Below are 25,047 nucleotides of genomic sequence, written 5' to 3' on the forward strand. Positions count from 1 at the left end.
TTCTCACGTACACAGTCCTCCATGTTCCTGCCTTTGCTTCCATCTCTGCAGGCATCTCTGGCACCCCCCTCCCACTCTCTGTTTGATCAAAGCTTCCCCTCTCCTCCTTTTATCATTTTTGCATGCTTTAGACTCTGTCTCCTCTGCTGCAGCACATGCCAGAGCCACCTTCCAATCAAATGTACTTTGAGTTCCTTGTGCCTTTTCCGTCAAGAGTCTTTAGTGACTACGTGGGAGAGTCAGGTTCTGACACTTGTCTCCTCTGTTCAGTTTATATTTGTTTAACACATGCAGCTGGGCACACAGTTAACCCTGGCGTTCCACCAGTCGGGTGGGGAAGTACAGGTATTTATGATATTCAATATACAAGTTAAATTAAACAAATGCCTGGGGAAAAAGAGGGCATGCCTGCACTACACGTCCCCAGCACTCTTCTGGCCTCTAGCTGTTTCCAGCTCAGGACCCTCCTGGTCTGGATGTGCAGAGCTGTCCCCCAGGAGAGGATGGGCCATCTCAGGAGAAATTTGGAACTGAGACTGAGAGCTGGCTGGGTTTCTCCTCCCCTTCTTTTGCAAGGTTTTGAAGGGTAGAATGGGGAGATGAGCCTTGTGGTGTCTGTAGGGGATGAATGAGGCTCCTGTTTCGTCATGGGAAACTGCCTGAAAAGCCACAAGCAGAGTGTGATGGGCAATGGCAGAACCCACCAGCACCTGGGGTTTCAGTGCTCTTTGGTGGCCTTACTATGGGTTGGTCTCCTGTCTATGGAGCCTTTTTCTGCATTATAGTTCATTGACAGGAGAGACTGAACTGCTTTGTGATCTGGTCCCCCTGCCAAAGCCCCTGGAACAGCCACCTGGATCAACTCTCAGCTATGTGGACGGATGGAAGCAGTTGTGACTCTCTCTCCAGGGTCATGTGCCATGCCTCGTGGCTTCCCACACAACTTGTATGCCTCCCTGCTGTGCTGGGGGTCGTTGGTGGAACAGGCCCCGTTGACAACCATCATGTTCAGCTACTTAGAATGACTCAAGGAAAGAGTCATGTTCAAGAAACCAAAAGGAACCCACAACCACCCGGTGTGACAAGATGCCCATGACAGCTCACTGCAGCACTGACTCTGTACCATGGTTGTTCAGGGTTCTTGCAAATTTTATTCCTGGATCACAGGGTCCTGTGTGATAACGTGCTGGTGTTGTCCACCCTTCTGCTCCAAAATGAGGCCGATATCACCTGAATCGCCCTCAAAGGATGCCTACACAGCCTGTTCTTAAAAACCTCCAGTGATGGAGACTCCGGTGCTTCCCCAGGCAATCTACTTGAGTAATTAACTGTCTGTTCTGTTAGAAAGTGTTTCCTAATGTCTAGCATCAATCTTGTTCCTTGCAATTTAAACCCCATTACTCCTCGCCCTATTCCCCAGTGGGCGCAAAAGCCCGATTGATTCCTGTCCTCATTGCATCACCCTGAGCCCCCAAGAGAGAAAGTCTCTGGCCGGTTTGTGACGTTGCCTCTGCCTGCAGTGCTGGCTCTCCTGAGCACGGTCATGCTAGCACAGGGGAAAACAGAAAGGAAAGACCTTTGGGGGTCAGGGGGTTGGCATAGTGTGCTGCTAGAAATGAGACCCTTAGAAAGCACCTGGGTTTGTGACGGCTGCGAGCCCAGAGCAGGGGAGCGGGGTGGTAGGGTGGATTTGTGGCATGTCCCCCCGTGCTCCCGTGCTGTGACTGTGGCACCCGTGGGTGCCTGGGGGACTGCAGGCTTGAGCAGGTGGGAAGAGTGGCTGCAGCAGCACCAGCAGGACTTGGTGTGACAGGGGAGAGGTTTGATCGGTTGAGGGGGACCCCTCCCGGTCCAGCCCTGGCCTCCTGGCCCCATCTCCCCCTCTGGCGCTTTCCCACTCCTGGTTCCGCTGTCTCTGCAGCCCGTGGGGTGCCCCTTTGCATCCGGCCATGCCACCCATGCGCATCACTTTGTGTAACCTGAGTGATGCAGCCCCCTGGGGCTGACCGACTCCCCTCCAGCCCCCCGTACAGACTCGCTCCTTTAAGCCTAGCTCAGAAATGACCAGGCTGATCCCTCCCACCTGCCCGCTCCCCCTGGCCTGGCCCTGACGTCAGGGGAAGGCGTGTGGATGCGTGTGTGTGCGAGGCGCACATCATACACACATCAGATACCGCAGATCCATCAGCAGGCAGCCGGCAGGCAGGCAGGCAGCTGGAGAGAGCCCCCAGAGCCGGGCTGCAGGTGAGACTGCTGCTCCTCACAAGGTTGTGGAGGAGCGTTCGGCCCTGCCGAGCACCGATGCTTTGCAGAGCACAGCGCCAGGGAGCCCGTTGCTGCTAAGAAGGTGAGTGAGGGGAGGCACAATGGCCATCCAGCTTGCCCAGGCTATTGTAGCTGGAGGTTAAACTTCACGCACCGCCTTTTTCGTTCAAACCTGCGTTTTCCTTTTGATGGCAGAGAGGTGCGAGGGTGACGCGTGACTTCCCTCCTCTGGCTTGGTTATTCCCCACTAGCCTCAGGAACAATAACTCCTCTGGGGGTGGCGGCGTGCGGCTTTGCATGCCTGCTTTGACTGGGGAGCTAATAGCCAGGGCTTTGCCACGGCGGGCTGAGATCAGCTGGGACCCAGCTCTCTGATTGCCAGGTGACGGGAAGGGGATTTGTAAAAAAACCATCTTATTAAAGCGGTCTGACAATGATGAGGGCTGGAATTGGGGTTGCTTTGGGACTGGCTGCACTATTCATTCCTGCAGACAGCAAGTTAGATCTACAAAGGAGGAAGGAAGGATAGCGAGGAGGACATTTCGCCAGGTCTTTGAACAGACACTGTTCTCATTAAAAAAAAAAAGAAATCCACAACAAAACAACCAAACCCCACAAACTTGGTATTTGGTAGTGATGATTATGCATATATGCTTAAAAGGTAAATCAAGCCTCCATGATGGCTTCTCCCTTTGCTTCCCCTTTGCATCTGGCAGCCTGCTTGCTCTCCCCCATGGCCTCCCCAAGAACTGGGCAGCCCAGCACTGACTAAGGGAGCTTTTTATAATCAATCCATAAAGGTGACATTCATATTTTAGCGCTAAGCAGGCTGTATCGTAGGCGAGACTATCTCAGCAAAGATCCTTGGAGTTGTGAGCGTGATTGGCTTAGCTGGGGAGGGGATGCTGTCAGTGTTTATTCTGCAAAAACTGCCTGGTTTATTTTTCCTATAGTAATTTGTCTCAGCAAAGAGGGTTTTAGCATGCAGGGTAGGCATGGAAATTGCTTTGCATGGTATTTAACTCTTTAACAGCATGATCTGGTGACCAAAAAAGGAGGTGGCAGGGGGCTGAGAGGCTTTCATTAGCATCGGACAGAGACAGCATTTATAAAAACCTGCCAGACGCAAAGGCTGTGAGCCTCCTCTGAGGAAGGGAGGATGGAGAAACACAGGCCGGGGAGCCCTGCGGCGGCCCTGCTTCGGTAACCCCTGCCTGGAGCCATCCCAGTTCCCCAGCTGGTTCCTGCCCTTCACAGTAGCCCCCCGGGAGATGCCGATTTGGGATCTCTGCTGTCCACAGTATTGTCGGTGGGTCCCTCAGCGCACGAACGTGCCAAGCAACTGAAAAATGGGATTTATGTTTTTGCATCGAGCTCTGGGGGCATGCTCCCGCATCTGGAGGGGTGTTGCTCTTCTCTGCTTCAGCCCGTGTCTAGACAGGCTGGGTCTGGAGGGGCATCAGCCTCCCCGAGAATGGCAATGGGCCAGGACGTCGCTTTTGCTGCTCTGTGGGGCGAGGAGATGGCTGCTGCAGCCGCCAGGGCAGATGGGGTGTCTTTTTGACAAACAGAGACCTTTTTGTTACTGGGGTAGCTACTGGAAGGAGTGGGGAGGTAAAGTGGACTCCTGAACTGGGGCCACTGGCAGTCATGAGCAATGGAGAAAATGTGATGGCAAGCGGCAGAGAAGAGCCTGTGCGGGAGCTCGCTGGAAAAGGCAGCAGAGGGAAAATAACCTCCAGCTCCTCGGCTGGGGTGGGGGGAGCGGCGGCACTCGGGAGACCTGAGTGTGATGGCAGACAGCATCCGAGCCAGGGATTCGCGAAGGGACATGGTGGAATGAAAGGAAACTGCCCATCAAGGCGCCGGTGGGCCAGTTGAAGGGTCAGGTCCAGAGCCGGAGTGTGACGGCCACCGGCAGAGTGGCTGCTGGTCCATCCATCCCGGGCAGTCCCGACGGTTCTGGCTGATGGGAAGGAGCACAAAGAAGTGCGGTATGGGAGGGCCGACTCGCCGGGGGTGATTAAGCCAATTAAATATGTATTCCCCCACCCGACCAAGGGATGCATGAGGGGCTGTTCTTCGCTGCTGCTAATGAACGGGGAGTGGCAGACGGAGGCTGGTGCCTCTTCAAAAGGCTCCTTCCCCCCTTCTGGGGGACCTTGAAAGGCTGTTTAGTTAAACAAGGTCACAGCCAGCACCCAAGTCAGTGTGTTTGGCTTTGGAGAGAAGGAGAGAGACAGTGATTTTATTTGATAAACCGCAGACCTTTCAGTCGCTGGTGATGAATGGGGTACTTGGATCTGGAGATAAAAGCTGATGTGTCTACTGCCTGTCTGCCTTAATTGGCCTGGGTTTCCTGCATTCGCCTGCGAGCGCTCCGGCTGTCAGGTTGGCTCGGAAGCCTGCCCTCCAAAAAATACAAAAGCAAAGCTGGCTGCCGCCGAAGGAAGCCCTGTCACCAGAGGGCTCTGGGGTTTCACTCCAAGATGGTTTCTTTGGGGAGGGGGAAAGATGGACAGGGTAGGGGGTGGTTTTAAAGGAGAGCAAGACCCTTCCAGGGAGCGCTGGGCAGTGCTGCTTACACACCTCCTCGGCCCGGAGGGCTGTTGCCCCAGGGGGCCCCCAGAGGAGAGCCACCAAGGGGGGTTGGGGGGAAGCGAGGCGGAGGTCTGGCAGCGGTGGTGGAAGGGGGGTTATGCTGGAAAGGCTTCCTGTGCCCCACGGCAGCGCCGGGCTACTGCAGCCTCTGCTCGCCTCCTCAAGTGACCTGCACTTCATCCTCACACTGTATATACATACGTGCATGGGGCGGACGTGGTGTCGGTGGTGGTATCTGCCGGGCCGGGGAGAGACCTGGGGTGGGGAGAGATTCTCTCGGCCCCGGCAGAGGTTAGCGTGACTTTTGGTGATGGAGGAGAGGGAGAAAATGCCTCCTGTGCCCCAGGTGTCCCCTCCTTGTCGTCTGCTGAGGCCGCAGCATGGAGAAAGGGCTGGGGAGAGGATGGTGGGGTGGAGCACCGGGAGAGAAGGGGAAGGGCAGGAGAGGCTTTCATCTCTCTTCCACTGGGCTGGGAGGGGAGGAGACACTGGTGAGGACATGCTTGAGTCTCCCCTCTTCTCTCAGCTTGTTTTTGCCATGAGTTTAATTTCCTTGGTCCCTTTGTTTGCTGCAGGGATTTAAATGAGGTGGGAGGCCCGATACCGCCCTGGGAGCCCCAGTGGTGCCAGAGCTCCCGCTTAGCCTCAGCTTCACCAGCACTAGCAAAGCTGGGTGTTCAGCCACCGGGCCCCAAGGCTGACCCACAAATTTGGGTGCTCGAGCTGGGTGCTGGAGTGGGCCAGAGCACTGCTGGCCGTGGGAGCCAGCCTTGGCATGGCTGCAGGACAGGGGTCTCTGCTGCAGCCCCCGCTACAAGCAGGAGCTGGGGGAAATGCCTCAGTCAAAGCAGGCTGCTCAGGAACACGTCCAGGGCAGGCTGCATACCCCCGAGGATGGGGGTCCCACAGCCTCGCTGTGCCCGTCCCCTGGCTCACCCCAGTGAGCAGCTGCCCTGTGCCAGGGCTCTCCCCCACATCCCCATGGACCAGCCAGAGCCCTCCACAGTGCCTGCGGGTGATCGTGCCTGGCTTGTTCTCCCGTGTGGGGCAAGCTCAGCTCGTGGGGGCAAACAGCAGCCCCAGGATCGCACCCTCCGTTACTGCCCTTGGGTCTCTGGAGCGGGCTGTCTGTCTCCTCTCCCCCCGTGATGCCCAGCATGCTCCTACCCCCACCACCGCTCGTCCCCCGAACCACCGAGCCTTCCAGGGCACCCAAGCCTGGGCTGTTCCCGCAGGAGAACCTGAGGCAAACCCGCTCTTGGTTGCCGCTGCCCATGCCATTTTGTCCCTGCAAGGCTCCCCCTCTTGCACACCCCTTCCCCTTTGCCTCGTGTATTTCTTTTGCCTCTAGGAAACCCATTTTTTTAGCCTCTTGTGGACCCGCTGGAGGAAGCTCTTTCTCCTGGTGCCAACCAACCCCTTCAGCATACTAATAGTTTGCTCCAAGCATCGTTATTCAGGTTAAATACCCTCCATTGTCCCTAATCTGGTGGGGGAACCGAAAGGCCTCATCAGCAGAAGCTGCACAGAAGAGGCATGCTGTGCTGAAGCCATTTTCATAGTGGCAGCTCCATGATGTGGCAGAGAACTGAGGGCTGCTTCCCCCAAATTGTCCTGCTTGTCCATCCCTCACACCTCTTGGGAAGGTGCCAGATCCTGCAGCGACACTTGGGGACCACATTGCTTTCTGCTGCCCAAAAGTGGCCGGGCTGCTCGCCAGTGCAGGCAGGGCGGTTGGACGGGGGGCACAGATGGGAGCAGTGAAACAGCTTGGTGGCTGCCCCGGCCTCTGGGTGTCTCGCTTGGGTGCTCCCTGAGCCTCTCTGCGCTCCTTGGCCGTGGGGGAAGGAGATGGTGAGCTTGAGCCTGGGAATGGGAGAAGGAGTTGCTGAGCCAAGGGCATGGGGAAGAGAGATGCTGAGCCTGAGCACAGGGCAGGGGAGGAGCTGAGCCTGGGCATGGAGGCAGGGGATGCTGAGCCCGGCGGGTCTGGAGCTGAGCAGCCCCAGTGCAGGGCGGGCCATGGAGCAGAAGGCTGGCATGTGTGCTCCTGTTGCTTTATGGCAGAGAGGAGCTGCTGAAGCGCATGAAGGGTTTAGTTTGGGGGCAGATGGGAAGCCAGCAAGGGGAGAGACATTTCAGAGGGGTTTATGGACACACCTGGAAGTCATCTTGGAGGGCAGGAGGAAGGTGGTGGCTTCTGTCTTGGAGTGGGACTCTAGCATGGCCTCTGCCACCTGGACCTTGGGGTGAAGCTCTGCGGGCTGAGAGGAGGCAGCTGTTAGGATTCTGGCTGATGCATGGATGGGCACCAAAGCTGGAGTGGCAGCAGTCAGGACCCGGTGGCAGGCAGATCGCCCGGAGGGGAGTTGTCTGGTCCTTCTCCGAAACTTCAGCTGCTCTAGAAATCTTTTCCTATGTCCTTGTTGTCTGCTAATTTCAGAGTGGAGGTGACCCCTTTTGTATGTTCCTCCAGGGCCTCCATGTCTCAAGGGACTGTGGATGAGTCAGAAATCAAATTAAATATTCTCTGAGTTTCCTGGTGTGTGCAGGTACTGTCCCAAAAGATGCTGCATACCCAGCAGGGTGGGAGGGGCTGCAGGAGGTGGTGGGTAACTCCACAGGGTGTCAGGCTCCTCAGCTCTAGATGATGGGGAAACCCCTTAGCCTGAGGGATGATGGAGACAGAGGAGCCCCCACCCAGTACCCCCAAATTGCCGTACCCCCAAACAGCTGCTGGTGTGGGGCACCCCGAGACAGAGGCACCCAGCATCAGATGTAGCGACCGATGGAAAGAAAAATTGTCAGAGCAAAGGCTTTCTGAGCAAGCGGCTGCAGTGCTGATCATGCACCAGAGCATCTTGCTGGAAGGCTTAAAAATGCACAACCCCCTGAGTTTCGTGCTTGGGGTGGTTTGGCAAGGACAGCCAGGCCCGTGCTTATTCTGGCTGCTGCTCTTTGGCAGGCGACATCTTGCACATGCTCCAGCAGCCAAAGGTTGCAAAATTGTGGGGTTTCTGCCCCAAGGGGCTTTAACTCCTTGCAAACCGCATGATGCCAGCCAAAAACTGGAGCCTGATGACCACAGTGGCAGGAAGCTGTGCTTGTGTCTCGGGCTCTGCAGTAGCCTCCTGGTGTCCTTTCCCCATAGGGATGTGCGGGTGGGTAGCAAGCTGATGGTTGGGGCTGGGGTTGAGTCCTAAATCCCATAGGGCTGAGGCAACCTCCAGCAGTGGGGAGACCTGAGACCCCTGACCTTAAAGTATTTGTTGTCTCAGCCTTTTTCTTCACCTTTTAAGCAGAAATCTTGGGCTGGGGGGAAATCTTAGAGGCTGGGGCTGGGGGCCTGGGCAAGCTGGCGCTGCATGTGCATCCTTCCCAAATTGTTCCCTGCCATGGCAGCCTGCACGCAGCTGCTCCTTCACCCAGGGTGTGCGTTTTAGTGATTGCACCTCTAATATGTGGGATTATCCTGGAAAATGAAAGGTGAAGCCACAAACCAGGCTCTTTTCTTCCCTTGAGATTGATTTGCTGAAATATCACAGGTTGCTCCGAGCCAGGGCTATTCCCAGCACTGGAGGTTGGTATCTCCAAAGTACCAAAGGCCAGCAGCATGCTGCCTGCTCCCACAGATGTGGGTCCAGGAGTAGAGGGGGCAATTCCTGACAGTAAACCGTCCCTGCCAAAAGCCCCCTTGGGGGGGGCTGTAACCACCCCCCACTTTGCTCCCCAGGTCGCAGGCAGCAGACCCGTGCTCCTGGGCGCCCTTTCTCCTGCCACCCACCCGCCTGTTCCCAAAACGGAGGAACCCGCTGGCCCCACCATGTCATCAGACCCCAGCGCCCCACCGGCAGTGCCGCCCCTGCACTCCCCCAAGTCACCGGTGTGGCCCACCTTCCCCTTCCAGCGGGAGGGCAGCCGCATCTGGGAGCGGGGCAACCTCCTGCTGCGGGACCTGCCCAGCCCTCTCCCCACCAAGAGGACCAGGACCTACTCGGCGTAAGTACCTGGCATGTGGCGAGTGGCTTTGGGGCTGCCCGACTGAGCTGAGCAAGGGCCGCAGTCACCAGCAGTGCCTGCAGAGCTCTGTGCCTGCTGCATGTTGCCATCACAGCACCCAGCATCACCGCACCCTCCTGCCTGGAGTGCTGCGAGCGGGTGCCGAGAGGTCTCAGGGAACGCCACGTTTCCAAAGCAAACTTCTCCCCGTGCTGCCCCCCGGGCAAGTGCTGTTCATGAGACGTCTCCATCCCTTCCCTTTCCTCCCACAGAACAGCACGTGCCTCTGCCGGCCCCATCTTCAAGGGTGTCTGCAAGCAGTTCTCTCGCTCCCAGGGCCATGGGTTCATCACCCCTGAGAACGGCACAGAGGACATTTTTGTGCACGTATCTGAGTAAGTCCCAGGGTCGCGCGATACTGAGACACCTCGGGGGAGCCGTGCCTCAGCATGGGGCTGGAGACCCTTGCGCTGGGGTGGGGATGTCTCCATGGCATGGGAACGGGGCTCTGCCTGTGCTCTATTCCCTATTGCCAGTGGGTTTTCTTTCCCAAAGCACAGCTGGGACGTTGGGTGCCTTCCTTGGTAATGGGTGGTCCGGGGCAGGGATCGGGCTTTTGGCCCCAGCCCCACCACCTCTCCTCTCCTCTCCTGCAGCATCGAGGGAGAGTACGTCCCAGTGGAGGGGGACGAGGTGACATACAAGGTCTGCCCCATCCCTCCCAAGAACCAGAAGTTCCAGGCAGTGGAGGTGGTCCTCACCAACCTGGCACCCCACACGAAGCACGAGACATGGTCTGGCCAGATCATCGGCTCCTAGGCGCCCAGGGGGTCCGCCAGCCGCTCAGCCCCACAGAACAAGCCTGCCCAGCCGCTTGTGGGGGGCGCAGGGGGAGCTGAGGCGGCAACGGGGCTGGGGCTGCCCCAAAACACGCAGGTGTTTGCGTTCGGTGTCTTTTATAAGGTTACGGTTTCCTTTCTCTGTGTGTGTTTGTAAGTGTCTGTCGAGGAGAACAGGGGAAGCAGAGCCGTCCCCTGCTGCCCCCAGCTCTGGGGACAGTGCCAAGCCCCATGTCCCCTTCCTTGCCCCCGAGGCCACGGGGAGCAGAGGAACCAGTCCTACCCCAACCCCCCCAGCTGCCCCAGGCTGAAGCAGGTGCTGAGAGCAAGAGGGGGCCAGGGAGAGGCTGGGGGGGGGCTTGGCTCATCCTCTTGAACCCCACTCTGGCAAGATGGGCACGCTGCTTGGTCCTGCTGCCCACAGCAGGGCAGCAGCGGGCCATGCCGCGGGGCTGGGGAGAGACTGGGGGGTGCGGGGCGGTGTATCACTGTGTGGGGGCTGGGTGGCTGAGACCCATCCCCATCACTGGCAGCTCACAGCACCTGCCTGAGCCATGTCGCTCCATCAGAAGATCTCAGGTCAGCAGTGCCACGCGGAGGCGAGTGGCTTACAGAAAGAAAAATTTTAGTTAAGGGGCAGACGGGTGCTGGCAGGGTGCCAAGGGCACTTGGCATTGTGCCTGGGGGGATGCGCCTGGGCATGGGGCAGGGGTGCACTTGGTACCTCTGTGCTGTGCTCCCCGTCGCCACTGGGCCGGTAACGCACTTTTCTTGGCTTGGTGCTGACATGGTTTTGGGGAGATGGCTGCCTTCTCCTCCTCCCCTTGTACCCCCAGCCCCCTGGGGACCCCCTTCCCACACGTGCACACGCGTGTGTGCAACTCTGTAGCTTGCCGAGGGGGACGAGGGGCTCAGGGGTTTGAGTAGCCTCGGCCGTGGGGTGAGCGCAGCCACCTCCTCCCCAGCCCCTTGGTGTAGGCAGGGTCTCATATACAAAGCACAAACTTCGTTTTTGGTCTTCTCCGCCGTACCCTGGCCAGGTGGGCTCCCACCACCCCGGGGAGGGACAGGCAGGGGGCGGTGGGACAGGGACAGCGTGCACTGGGCTGGGCCTGAGCTGACCCTAGGGGAACAGCACCTGTGCCGGCACTCCGGGAATTATCAGCATCCTAAAGGGTTTATTTCAAAGTGTGGTTGGGGACAGTGGGGTGCCAGCAGCTCCCCTTGAGCAATGAAAGGTGACAGCTGGCTCTCCAGGCACCTGCTCAGCAGGAGCTGTGGGCACTGCTGGTCCTCAGCACTGATGGAGAAGGGCCTTTTCCACCTTTCTTGCTGCCACTGTTGCAGTGGGGACAGGGGTCTGTCACAAGCAGGAGAGGAGGGGTCAAGGCTGGTGCCACGTGGGACAGCCCTGGGACCCCGCAGCCCATCTCACTACCAACCTGAAGCCCAGCTCGCCCAGAGGCTGTGGTGACACTGGCTCAGTCCCCAGGACATGCAGTCAGCTTGGCCAAGGCAAACTTTGTTTGATTCTTTTTTTTCTCTCTTTTTTTGGAAATAAACTAAAACCCTAGACTTGTTGGTGTTTTTACAACTCCGGTGTGGTTCCCGCCTGTCTGGCTGTTTGTCGACCTTTGTAACATTGGCAATAAACCATTAAAAGTGACTTTCCCATGAGCCCTGCCCATCCTGGCTCTTTGTCGTGCGTGTGCGTGTCGCAGTGGGGATGGTACTGGCTGTCCTGCATAAACAACCACGGGGAGCACCCACGGATTTATCCAGATGGCAGGACAGACTCACCCACTTCTGCACAGCGTGTCCCAGGGGTCCTGGGGTGCTCCAGCCTTGCTTAGGGGGAGCAGACCCCATGCCTGGGACAGGAGGCTGCTGCCCACCAGGATGGAGCGGGGACCAGGACTGGGGCTGGTCTCCCACCGCTGCAGGGATTTTGAAGTGTGGCTGCCTGCCATCTGGCTGCATTTCACCGCAGCAGAGGCCGGCACAAAGCACACGCTGCCTCCAACTGCTGCATGTGCTAGATTTAATATGATTGATTTTATTATTTTTTTTCATTTACATATATATGTATTTAAATATATTTCTTATTTAACAGTATCAGCCGGACAGGAGCTGCCCATCTCACATAGATATGGAGCCATATGGCAAGATGGTCCCTGACACGGGGCCCACCACATCTGCTCACTCACGCATACAGGGGGAGAAACCCCCACTTACGTCATGGGCACCCACACTGGGAGAGGAGCATCATGGCAAAGGGGTCTCAGGGACAGGCGTGCGCCACCCCCTAGGTATAGGGCTCCCACCCCAGCATGTCCTGTGCCTCATCCACCCCCTCCTGTGCCTCATCCCTGCCCACAAGGGATGGCAGCTGAGGCTCTCAGTGGCCCTGCTAGAGCAGGGGGGTGGGACCAGATGACCTCCAGAGGTCCCTTCAACCTCAACTGCTCTGTGGCTCTGAAAGCCTGGGGCTGCCCCAGCTACCTCTGATGCCATCCTCTTCCTCATGCCTCTGGCAGGACAGGGTGTCCTGCTGGGAGCTGCCCTCAACTAGCCCAAGCTTGGTGTAAGACAGAGACAGGAATGGGGAAGGTTCCTGAACTTGATCCCATCCATGCACATGTGAGCTCCTGAGCAGAAAAAGCGACGGCTGGTGCCTCGAAGGTCATCCCTGCCTCAGCTCCGCTCGCCCTGCAACTCCTCCCACCCTGAGCAATGGACAGACATACAGCCTTGGACAGAGCCTGCCCATCCCTTCAAATATTCAAGTTATCTCAGCCCACAAGGCCACCACAGTGCCTTGTGCGTTCAGATCCAGACCCGCTCTCACCACTAAGCTTGCTAGAGATCCTGCCGACTTTGAATAGAGACAGGAAAAAGAAACCCCCCAAAACCCCATACATAACCTGATCCACAGTGAAACAGAGAAGAAGGAACCACAAAGCACGATTCCTCCAGGAAGGTTGCAGTGAAGGGCCAAATTCAGTGGCCTGTAAAAAGGGTACCCTGCATTCAGGCTTCTCCAACAGGTCCTCTTCTCCCATGCAGAAATCTTCTCTGGGCAGAAAGAGGAATTTGTGCATTTGTTGGGGATTTCTGGATGCTAGGCAGACCGCTGTGCTCATGCAAATGTGATGCATTACAGACCCGATGTGTTGTAGAGTTAAGAGGTGCAATCAAGTGGAGGAGACAGCACCCCTGCTTCTGTGGCCAGGCAGCAGTGCCAAGGTCCACTCAGAACTCTGCTCATGGCAACATGGGAGCCCTGCCCTGGCTCTAAAAGCACCAATGTATCTCACCTGAGGAACATGGTCCCTTGGTTAATTGGCGGTGGCCAACGGAGAAAGTTCTCTCTGCAGTCCAGCTACTAGGTGGGAGATGAAGAGCAACGGTGAGGGAAGTGGGAACAGAAGAGAAAGGGGAGAGGAAACAGGACCAAGAGACAGAGCAGTGCCATACCAGCAGGGTCGTGGTGAAAAAGGTTCTCAGGGAGCAATGTGGGGGGGGGTTGCAGGAACCTCCAGCATCCTCCAGGACCACAAACAACAGATACATGTGCCCTGGGGAGCTACAAGCAGGACATCTCCCTTGAGGGGATCCCTGAGCTCCTCTTAAGCACCAAGTTGTGACTAGCATCACTGGTGCGGCCACATGCCCTGGGCATAACTGCCAGGAATAAAGGGGCAATGTGAGGGAGGAGGTCGAGGTCTGAAAGAAAGGTGTAGTTTTGCAACCCACAAAGACCCATGAGAAAGAGAGAAGCAGAACATATGACAGCTGCACTGGAGAACCTGCCTCCCTAAAGGTGACCACATAAACTTGTGGGATGAGATAGGGTGGAAAAGCAAGCTCAGAGGGCACTGCTGGGTGGGTACCCCCATTGGCACTACAAACCAGGTGTGGCCTGTGTTGTCCCTCTCTGAAAATGCCCCTGGCAGCAGCACGGAAATCTGAGCTGTGGGAAGGAGGGGACTTGGTCTGTAATGAATGCCCTGGGTAAGTTTTACACTGGCACATCTGTGACACCTAATGGACGTGGGAGTAGGAAGACTGTCGGGAAGCCTTCAGCCCACAACTGCTCCACAGGGTGCTCTGTGCACGCCCAGCATCCTCCAGCCGCACAAGGCAAGGTCTGACTTGAGAACTTCTTCAGAACAGAGAAAATAAACCCTGGGGTTTTTTTGTAAGCTAAAGAGAGAATTAGTTTCTTCATGCACCTGAGCAAAGCTCAGAGCAGGAACCAACCCAGCCATTTTAAAACTTCATTCCCAGATCACCTGTAGGGACTGGCACAGCGTGGCACTGAGATGAAGGATATGGTGACCCTCCCTGTTAGGATGTACAATGCTGCAATGAGCTGGGGTCACAGCTACCCCTTCCTACCATGGGCTTGGAGCAAACAACAGCCTTCCTGGCCTCTTGCCTCAAAGCAGATCTGGTGAGAGTGCCAGGGGCCTCAGCAGCCCCAGCCTCCCTGGCCAAGACACAAGGGGGACAGAAGGGGAGACACACGTTCCTCAGGCAGAACTGTTAAGAGAAACAGAGTGAAAAAGAGAAGAGGGGAAGGGAGCACGGGACGGACACACACATACTCTCATGACTGGCCCTTTCAAATGCTTTCCGACCAACAAAGCATCTGCATCGCACCCACCACAGCCCAAACTGTCAAGAGAGAAGTTTTTCTGGAGTTGAGGAGGGTCTGGTCCCACGAGCTGTAGATGGGGAGTGCCAAAGGGCTGCTCAGCAAAGCCCCCTCCTGCACACCCACCCGCACTCACACGTTACCTCCCGACCAGATCTGGAAAGTGGTTTCTTCAGTCTACCCTGAGCAGATTCCTCAAATGAAGGTGCTTTTCCCGGTGGGGGGAGAGGGTGGGCGTGGGGCAGGGCTGTGGGGACCTGGCAGTCAGCGCTCATTTGCTCTCTCTGGAAAGAAGATTTCACGACATCGCTGGACTGTGTCCTGGGGAGACTGGACACTGTGTCCCACCGTGCGGGGATCGTCATAGATTTCATAATCGTTTCCTCCCTGCAGTGGAATAGAAAAATGGGGAAAGCATTAGCAGGATCTTACCAGAGCATCCTCATACATGAATCTGCATCTTGCTCTGTTCTGAGCCGGGGTGGGAGCCCACAGCTGGGCAGGCAGGGACCTGCTGGGGAAGGGGCTGCCAGGGCTTTGGTGGCCCACGGAGGCAGAGGCTGGGCTGGGAGCCCTGCTCCCTCCTTCTGGCCTCCCCTCTTCAGTGCCAGGGGAGGGGCATAGAAAGGATGGGGAAGGTCCCAGACCAGCAAAGCTTGTCCAGGCGCCCAGGATTAACCCTGCCCTGTCCGCAGAGGGGCTAGCACGTGAGGTCAGCACATTTGGGAAGCAGAGGCTGCCATCATCTGGGAAGAGCTGAGTGGATGGCCAAGGAGGTCTGCAGCAGCAAGGAAGCACCATCCCCCACCACTCTAAAGGGAAGGTGAAGCTGTTCCTGTTGTTGAAAAGCCCTCTCCTAAGTGCTGGGGGCTTGTGTTTTGGGTCTTGTGGGCCACAGAAGTGGCTTCCCCCCTCCTAAGGGTGCCAGGGGGAGGAAAGTGATGCTGAGGTGGACCTGCTCCCCAGCACAGTGAATCCAAGGCAATTTTCCCGCGACCCGGCAGGCCTGCCGCCAGCACGAGCCCACCACAAACACGTGCTGCACAACAGCATCTCTCCTCCTCGCGGCACCACTAGAGGACTGTATCAGCCACCAGCAGGACCCAGGCTGTGGGACCCATGATGGGGCAGCTCCATTCAGGAGAGAAAACAGCCGTGTGTGGGGCGAGCAGGGCATACTCACGGGGGTTGTCTCATTCCCAAAGAAGTGGATGGTGTCGAATCTCTCATCGTCGAGCACGTTGAGGCAGTAGCGCTTGTCCCAGCCCTCTGGGAAGACGTCAAAGCTGATCATGCCACCTGCCAGAAGAAGGGAGGGCATGAGGCAATGCTGGTGGGAGCCAGCAGGGTGCCCCCCTACCCTGGGACAGACAGGAGGAGGGGAGGGGGATGGACGTCTGTGGGGAGCCCAGCTCTGCTTCGGTGTGCTTGTGGCTAGGCCAGTGGCAGATGCTGTTCCGATGACAACAGGCTGGCATGACATCAGCATGGCTAGGGTGACAGGAGCATGGCTCCCCTGACTGCAGGCAAGCAGGAACCAGCTGGCTGCAGCGGGGATGCATCTGCTGGGGGAGGCGTGGGGTCACGCCTCGCAGAGAGCATCAGCATATTCTGTGTCCCAGTGGGGGACAATGAGCTTGGAGATCGGCACCGAGCTCTCTCCTAGGCTCTTGTGGGGACATCACTGGCCATTCTAACCCACTGCTCTGACAGGCCTCAGCCCTGCAGGGACCAGGAGCTCCCGGCACCCTGCACAAGCAAAGCAAACCCCGTGCATTGCACAGCTCAGGGGTCCCAGCTGGCTGCACTGCAGGCCCCACCAGGCTCTGTATGCTGATCAAGAACCACGGACCCAGCAACATAACCAGGTTGGCGGGTTGCCAACATATGGAGGGGCACCAAGGAGACAGGGCGAACGCACAGAGGTAAGGCAGCTTTCCCAGAGAGCAGGCACACATATGCACATGGACACCCGCAGCCACCAAGGGCTAACAAACTTCCCAGCCCTTGCTCTTAGACCAGGAGAAATTTACTCCAGCACTGTGCCGCCTTTGGAGGCAGCACCTTCCCTGCCCTCTCAAGCTGCCCTGCTGCATGCACAGGCTGCAGAGCCAGACCCTTGTCCCAGCAAGGACACAGGTGACATATTTGTCCCAAAACAAGGCCCATGGCTTGGGGCACGCACACATTTGGGTCTTGTTTGGAGCCAGGAGGATCAGGGATTTGAACTGGGATATGCGTCCTCCTGCTAGTTCATGTCTCTGTTCCTCTTGGTTTCAAGGGGACCCCTGCTTTTCCTCTTGGTTTCAAGGGGACCCCTGCTTCTCCAGGCAATCTAATAGGCCACCAGCAATCCTGGAGTTTCACAAACTCCATCTTCATAAATCATAACCCCACCTCTCTCAGAAAGGGGGTGAATAGACAGGTAGCCACAGGGACAGTCCTTGCTGTGGCACAGAGGCACTGATACCCTGGACTGTTTAAACGTGCACATGCTGATGCCATGCTCCTCTCCTCCCTGGCTGGTTGAGGTGTCCCTGTTGGTTTGGGACTCCCAAACCAACCCTCCTTGGAGCCTGAGGAGCTGGGGATGGAGCCTGTGTGTTCAGCTCAGGGCAGAGGATTCGCTACTGGACAGGGTGCCCTAGCACTGTGATATGGACAGGAACAAGTGGCTTGTGAGCTCAGGGAAGATGGGGATGCCCCCAGGCCAGAGCAGGAGCTAAACTTCACTGACCTCATTAAAAACCTTCTTGGTTTTGTATCTAAAGCCATTTACCTGTGAAAAATGCTGCATTTCACAGTGTTCTGGCCTTTTAATCAGAACTGGGCAGCAAGAAGGGGCTCCTGATGCCAGCTGCAGAGGGTAGGAAACCAAAGGGAGAAGAGATGGTATGGAGGACAGCCAGCACTGTCCCTCACCTAGGCAGAGCATGTGTCTGGAGAGCTGCAGGGAGATCTCCTACCACCTCTGGGGCTTGTGTCCTCCACAGCCTGGGACAAGACACATGGAGCCAGCTTGGCAGAACAGCCCTATTTCCACGTGTTCCTGTTTTTGGATGCCTGACCTGAGACACCCCGCGTTTTCTTTGTGGAGGAGCGGGAGGCCCGCAGCTCCCCTTGTCTTCATGCTTTTACACAACAGGCCTGGGCTCTTCATGGTGGCTTCCCAAAGTCAGAGGAGAATGGCCCATTGTTCTGCTCTCGTCCCCCGTGCCTGCGGGGACATGGCGGCGGGGACCTTCTCTTTCTCTGCTGTGACAAACGGTGTGTGTCAGTGCTCTGGGCAGCACAGGATGCCCCTAGCAGGATGCTGAAGGCAAGGGGAGGCTCTCAGGAGGAAAGCCCTTGGAGGACCAGAGGGCTAGACCCTCTGCACTGGCCCACACTGGGTGCAAGTGGGGTGTCACCTGCTGCCTCTCAGTCTTGTCACCCCTTTCCCCTTTGGCTAGGCTGCCACATGGCATCTTCTTATCTCACACATACCCATCTGCTCTACGGAGGGTCTTCTTCCAGCAGCCACCCCACCACTTACACACCCTTATTTTCCTCCCTGTCCTGGCCAGACCCCCAGGATTGCTCAAGCCTCTCCTTTGGCTCCTTGTCTTTGGTAAGCTGGCTCCAAGAGCCACTCCAAGAAGCAGCCCTGCAAAAGCCCATGGCATGGAGATGCAAACTCCTTGCCTCTCAGCAGCTCTTTGTCCAGGAAGAAAGATGTTTCCTTTGTAGCCAACCCTCCTAAGAAAACCCCAGAGCTGAGACATGCATGAGGCTCCTGTCTCATTCCTAGAGAGGAGTGCATGTGCCTGGAGCTCTGCTGGCCACCCTGCTGCTGCTACTTGGGCCAGAACAGACCTTCTGGTCAGGGGTGGGCTCCACAGAGCTAACTGAAATTAAGGCAGAGATAACATCACGGGACAGAACCTCGCCTGTCTGGCTGATTCCCGGGGAGGCAAATTTGCAGCACAGTTTACTCTCTGCTGTCACACTGCCATGGAAGTGAATGTGATGCCCCTGCAGCAGCTCTCTAGGACCAGAAGCTCCTTGTGCTCTTCCTGGGGTCTCCAGGCCCCCAGAGGGAACAGCTGGGATTCCTGCTCCCCTTCCCAGCATTTTATGGAAAGCATGGTAAAGAGGCCAAGGCAAAGCCAGGGAAGCCCCCTCTGCTCACCTCGAGAGAAACGCAGGCCTTTGCCAGCAAACTCCCTCTGCAAGGCTGCCACAAACTTCTCCCGGATCCGTTCTTTCTGTGGAGGAAGGGGAAGGAAAAAGGGTTTGAATTAGAGTTGACCATCCGCTGTAAGCTGTCTGGTAGACAATTCTGGCTGATTGCTCCACTCCCTTCCCACCTGCCCTCAGCCCCAGCGTAACACCGTTTAGCCAGCTTTCACCAGTCCTGCCCAGCGTCTGCGTAAAAGGCCACCAGCTCAGGACAGCTCCAGCAGGCTCCTGGGAAGAGCAGATCCTAGCCCTTCCTTGGCAATGAAATGCAACCGCCTCAGTTTCCCAGAAGCCCAGTTCATAACCCGAAGTCTCTAGCTTTGCTTAAGAAGTCTTGCAAAGTCAGACTGATCCCTTAACCCCAAGAAAGCTCCGCCAGGCAGAAACTGCTGTGGGCATGGGCCAAGTGCTCCAGAGGTCAGCTCAGCAGATCCGCCGCTGTGGCCCTCTCAGTCTGCAAAGCCCATTAGTTCCTGCTCTGTTGGGGCTGGGAGACTGGGCGAGAGAAGACAGATGCTGGGCCACCTTCGGTTACAGTAAATGAGGAAACACCAGTGAAGCGCCTTATTCCCTGGGGCTCTCCCACAGCACAAGGAATCCTGCTGGCCACCACAGTGGGTGGTCTCCAATGAATTCAAATTCCTCCATCTGTGTCTCTCCTTGGGTTTTCTGACCCCTAGTCCTGTCTCCACCTTGCGGCATGTGTTGGCCCGGTGCACAGCTTGGAGCTGGGCTCCCTTCTCCTTGGGAAGGGGGGAAGCGGGTAAGACCCAAGATCTGTGGTGCAAAACCATCACTGGGAAGGGTGAGCCCCAGTCTGGCCCACGTACCTTGTCCAGCTCAGAGAACTCTATTCGCTCCTCTGGGGTGCAGCTCCGTCCGATGGGGGAGATGTTCAGCATCCCATTGCGAAACTCAATGAAGGTTCCTCTGTGGGTGGGCAAGGGCACAAGATTACTGGGGCAGGGAGAGAAAACCAGACCTTGCCAGGGGAATAGCTGCTCAGTGAGGCACGCAGTCTCTGCAGGGACATGCAGGAGGAGAGAAGCCATTGCCACTCATGGGTTATTCATGCCAGGCAGAGACCAGGCATCAACAACTCCACTTAAGGTCTACAAGGGGCTCATAGTTTCATAAAAAGAGACTGTAAGAGAAGAGGAATGAACAGTTCCTGTGTGCCCTGGGGACAGGCTGGAAGCAACAAGCTTAGGTGAGATGATAGGGAACATTTTCCAATGCTGCAATAACTGCAAGGACAGCTATTGCCTGGACTGGACCAACTGCCTGATGAGACAGTGGCATCTCCACCCCTGGAGGCTTTTAAGAACCGTTGGGTGGGTTGGGTGAAGCTGGCAGTACCTTGGGGCAGTGGAAAGGACCAGGTCAGTGTAACTCACTGCTGATGTCTGGCAGCAGGCTGATGAGGAATCAGGACTTACTCGTGGGACACACATCAGGTAGGACCTGCAGGGCCTTTGCATCTACTGTTTGTCTTGACTGCAACTCTTACCTAAGCTTGCATGGACAGGACCCAGCTCCTGCTTGCCACCCTCACCTTGCACAGGGATTACTACTCTGCCGCTTCTTTGGTGGGCTGGTTCAAAGCACTAAGCTGGCAGAAAACTGCTCTTTCTTTTTTCTTCACTATAAACCCAGGCAGTTCTGTTTGCTTATCACCTTGGAATAGCTCACCAAGGGATCAGACAGGTACCAGCACTAGTGGGGCAGAAACAGCAGGGGATGACAGTACTGCCAATCTGAAAATGGATTGAACTCTTGTGGAAACCTAGCTGGAGCAGCGAGACCCCCTTCCCTGTCCAGCTGAGGAGCCCTGAGCTCATTAACCCTCTGATGTCCCTCCTAGCCCTACCCACTGTTTCTCTGAGATAAAGTGCTTGCCACTTTGAGTCTGGGAGGAAAACTCTCCACCTCCTGTCTCGTAACACAGTGAAGAACATCATGGGGAACGGACGCACAGGCAGCCATGCCTGCAGCCTGGGAGCAGCATCTCTGCAGCACAAAGGGTTTGGTGGATCATGCCCCAGGTCGTGACTTGGGAAATGCCGGTTAAAGTCCTTGCTTTGCTAGAAATCCCATAAGCCTAAGTCCACAGAAGCGCTTAGGAGCTGAACCTTCATGAAGCTGTTGGGCAACCAGAAAGCAAGGAGGCAACCAAACAAGCTTGAGGGTTCTGGGTCCCAGCCCACGCTTTCAGAGGTCTGTTCAGCTGGCAGTCCTGTGGCAAGGAGCCACCCTGGCCCCTCTCCCCGATCCTCATATTGCCACATGGTGACTCACATCAGGCAACTAACCTGGATCACAGTTTAGCAACTTTTATCAGTTTAGTTTTGACCAAACGGCTCACTTGCTTGGGTTCACCGTACAAACACAAGGGGACAGCAGGAACAAACCAGCTGGGACAAGGGGAGGACACAGTCGCTGCTTTCAACAGCCTTGCTGGCTCACGTGTTTGTGCTTCAAGGGTTTGTGAAACTGTGGTCTGAGGAGCGGTTTGACACTGCACCCAGGCTGGCTTAACTGCAGGCTGCCTCTGAAGGAGGTCCTCCTGCTCTCCCCTTCCACCCTCACGCCATCTGCTCCCTCTCTCTCAGTGATAACAGGACGAGCCGATCCAATGGAAAACTACCCCTTTATTGCCTGGCAGTGGCCTAGCCTTCCTTCAGAGGAGGTGTACCAACCCAGCTCACCCTGCGGCTGCTGGATCTCACGGGGGGAAGCCGACGGGAACACCTGGTCGAGGCCAGAGTGGGGCCAGCCCTATTACCCGTGGCACCAAGGGACTCTGGGTTAGAAACAGCGTGAAACTGTGCTCAGGCACTGGACCTCCCATCTTAAGAGCCATTGTTCATCTGTTTGGAAACTCATATGACCAACGATGCCTGACACCCTGACCAGTAACAAGCTAGTACCATTGTCCTAAATGAGATGCATGCAGTGGCTGTATCCTGACGCATGCAGTGGCTGTACCCTGCTTCCCACGAAAGAAAATCCGAGGGGCAAAAGAGCAGGCATTATGCTAAAAAACAGTGCAGACTCTCCAGAACAAAGACCCTTCTCCATTATTTGCCCACAGCGCCCAGTTTGGTAGGACAGTGATCCTACACAGGGCCTCTAGATACAAAGATAAAACCCGGAGCGACACAAGCTCAGCATCTCAGCTGTCCTTAGGACAGCTCTGGAGCTCAGAGCTCCCTAGAAATCAGTGATGTGACTGCCATTTGCATGGGCTTGGGCTGTTACCGTTTCTTGGGCAGCTTCAGCAGCGCCATGTAGTTGAGACAGAAGTTGATTAGATCCTGCAGGAGCTCTTCCCCCAGGTGGTCCTGAATGGCCTGCAGGAGGAGAAGGGGGCATGAGGAAGATGCCTGACCTCCTACGAAGCCCACCCAAGAACATGACCTGGAGGAATGGACATTCAGACCTGGCACGTGGGGAGAAGAGACAGGGCCACCCACCCGCCCGGGGCCAGGCGCTGCCCCCCACAGCGCACACAGGGTGGGGGGACAGAGAGCCATGGCTGCAAGGGGAGCTGGGCCTACCTGCTTGGAGACCAGCTGCCCATTCTTGTATTGCACTGTGCCGTTCTCTGCGAAGACATAGTCAAACTTATCGATGACTGAAGGGGGAGGAAACAAAAGAGGAACCATGAGCACTGTCTAGGAAAAGGGGCCAAAAGGACTGGGCTGAGGACTGAGCCATCCTCCCAGTTCCCTAGCACTGCCCTTCCCATGTCTCCCACGCTCTGCACAGGGCCGCCGACCCTCCTCGCTCTCCACAACGGATGAGATTATCTTCTGCTCACAGGTGGGGAGCTGACGCACACAGGGGGAAACGACCTGACCGAGGTCACGGGCTGAATCAGCGGCAGGCCAAAGATAAGGCCTCCAAAATGTCAGGCTTTCAACCACGTGCATGTTATTCCGCTCGCTCTCCCCCCCTTCCCACCGCCGCGGTGATGCAGCTACCGGTTATCTAACTGCAGCCCCTGCTGCAACCCGGCCACGCGGCCCTGCCGAGACTGCCACGGCTCCAGCCGGGAGCTCCTCGGCCGCCCCCCGGTACCGAGGCCGGGGGCAGAGCTGGGAGCCCGGCCGCGCTGCCACCCGTGCCCGGGAGGGAGAACACGGCGGGGGCGGCCCCCCCCCCCCCCCTCCTTCCTGTGCCTCACGTCCCCGTTGAAACGCGACGAGGAACCCCCCGGAGCCCCCACCATGGAGCAGCAGGGAGGCAAAATGTGCGGGGGGGGGGTGGCGGGTGGGACCTGTCAGAGCCCAGAAGATGAAGCTCATACGAAGCCGCCGGCGGCGCGGCAGCGTGGGTTGCAGCGTCCCTGCCCTCCCAGAGGGAGCCCTCCACGCCGGGCACGGCCAGCCCCCCTCCCCGGCACAGCCAGCCCCCTCGGCACAGCCCCCCCCTCCCCGGCACGGCCAGCACCCCCACAGGCACGGCCAGCAACCGCCCCCCGGCACGGCCAGCACCCCCGGCAGCCTCGGCGTCGGGTTCAAGACACGGGTGACCCCCGGAAGACTTGGTCGGCCGCGTCTCACCTTCGTCCCCGTCCCCCAGCTGCTCGGCTATCTTGGCGTAGTCGGAGCCGCCCACCACGCCGATGTGCACCCTCTCCCGCAGCTCCCGCAGGAACGCGTCCACCTCCGGATCGATTTTCTGGAAGGGGAAGCAGCGGCTGAGGCCGCAGCCGGCGGCACGAGCTCCGCCACGCCGACCTCGGTGGGTGCCCCCCGCGCCCGAGCCCAGCGCCCCCGGGCCCTGCTACCTGCCGAGCCGGCGTCAGGGTCCCGTCCACGTCGAAGAGGCACAGCACCCGGCCCCGCGCCGCCGCCATCCCCGCCGCCGGCCCGGGCCCTGTGAGCGGGAGGCGGGGACACGGCCGGGCGGCGATGGCGGCCGCGCCCCCCGGCAGCCGCCGCCCCCCCGGCAGCCGCCCCCGCCCCGGCAGCCGCCGCGCCGACGTGCCCGGGGGGCTGGCGCGGCCACGGGGAGCCCTGCAGCCCCTCCCCCGCACCCCCGTAGCCCCCCGCGGTGCAGTAACGCGCAGGTGCTGAACCGCTTTCCCGCCTCAGCGGTTCCCCTTAGACGCTGCGCTTGGGAGCCCTCCCGACGGACCCGGGGTTTGGGGGCGGTGTGCGTGGGGGTGTCCGCACATCGGCTGCGGTTACTGCAGCACCCGCACGCATTTAGGGGCTGGGGGTCTGGATTGAGCTGCCGGGTAAACGCAGCTCCTCTGGGGGTGTCTGTGTCCTAAGGGTGGGGACGGGAGGAGCATCCATTCACCTGGTCGGTCCCCATCCCTCACCCCACGTTTCCAATCGGATGCTGTTAACAGCTGGTATTTCCATTGGAGAAGTTTCCAGCCCCCACCCGCTGCTGCACAAAGCCAAATCTGTTTCTTGCAGTAACTTTTGCTTTGACCCACTTAGCAGTTACCCCACAAGTAATTTCAGATTTAATGACACCATCTGCCCAGATCATATCCATACGGCTCCGCATTGTGCTGGCCCAGTAGGTAATGGTGGACAGCCTGCCCAGCTGCTGTCTCCTACAGTATTTCCTAAATTATTTTCCAACATCAGAAACAACCTATGTGGGACATTCAATGCTTTTTGCTCAGCAGTTAGCTTGCCTTCTCTCCCTGGATAGTGCTCAGTGTGCTGAGCTAGGCTGGAACTGGGGGGAAGATTCTTTTTGACAGTCTGATTGTTTTTTCCCAGTATTATTTACTTTCAGGATATTGCGCAACCCCTTTTCACAGTTCTTCACCAGATTCCCCTCAAAATGAAGGATTCAGATGGCTTCACAGACTGTTTTTTGCTCCCGGTTTTTATTTTGCTGCTCCCACTTCAGCAGAAACAATGTTAATAATTTACTTCCATGCCATTGCCTTGGACAAGGTTTACCAAAACATCCTCAGCTATTTGCTGGGGGGGGAGGCTTTCATTGTGTCCTCCACTTAAAGTCACCAGGATAGGTATTTCCACAGTGTTCCTGTGAGTTACCTCCACAACACGGAGAGTCAGGCAGTCTTGGATGGGTATTACAAGTGGTATTTGCCCTGGCATTGACGTTCCTGCAAAATCACGGCTTCTGGGGCCTTCTGGATCAGACCCTGGTTATGAACTCCCAACCTCCAAAAGCTGGATTCTTTTCTCAGATGCATAGCAGCTCCCAGAACAGTTTCTCATCGCCCAGCTGCTTAGTATGAAATTGGGTGATGAATTTTTAGTTCAGTCGAGGGTTATGCTCATTTTTATAGGGCTTGTCAAGGTGTGATTACACATATCCCTCATCAGTTAAGGTGTGGACACTTACTCCAGAATATGAATACCTTGAAGTACGTCTACCATGACATGCTGATGAGCAAGTAGAGATGCCTTCACGGATTTGGGTTGCTTGACTACCAGAAGCCAAAGAGCTGCACTCCCT

At 57.1% G+C, this 25,047-nt stretch overlaps 2 protein-coding genes across 2 annotated transcripts; one reads left to right on the forward strand and one right to left on the reverse strand.

Annotated features, from left to right (window-relative positions):
• Nucleotides 1–1,829: 1,829 nt before the first annotated feature.
• CSDC2 (cold shock domain containing C2) lies at nt 1,830–11,381 on the forward strand. Its single transcript, XM_080393078.1, has 4 exons — nt 1,830–2,347; nt 8,600–8,865; nt 9,138–9,260; nt 9,522–11,381. Exons 2-4 carry the CDS (start codon nt 8,690–8,692, stop codon nt 9,682–9,684), a joined length of 462 nt encoding a protein of 153 aa, XP_080249204.1. The 5' UTR covers nt 1,830–2,347; nt 8,600–8,689; the 3' UTR covers nt 9,685–11,381.
• A 359-nt stretch (nt 11,382–11,740) lies between these two features.
• Nucleotides 11,741–23,533, reverse strand: PMM1 (phosphomannomutase 1). The gene is made up of 8 exons (XM_080393079.1): nt 23,381–23,533; nt 23,154–23,271; nt 22,146–22,222; nt 21,847–21,938; nt 19,416–19,515; nt 18,536–18,611; nt 15,548–15,663; nt 11,741–14,751 (listed from the first exon to the last, which is right to left on the reverse strand). The coding sequence occupies exons 1-8, from the start codon at nt 23,447–23,449 to the stop codon at nt 14,629–14,631; spliced, it is 771 nt and encodes a 256-aa protein (XP_080249205.1). The 5' UTR covers nt 23,450–23,533; the 3' UTR covers nt 11,741–14,628.
• Nucleotides 23,534–25,047: the final 1,514 nt, after the last annotated feature.

Source organism: Falco punctatus, assembly GCF_963210335.1.
Source record: "Falco punctatus genome assembly, chromosome: 6".
NCBI lineage: Eukaryota > Metazoa > Chordata > Aves > Falconiformes > Falconidae > Falco > Falco punctatus.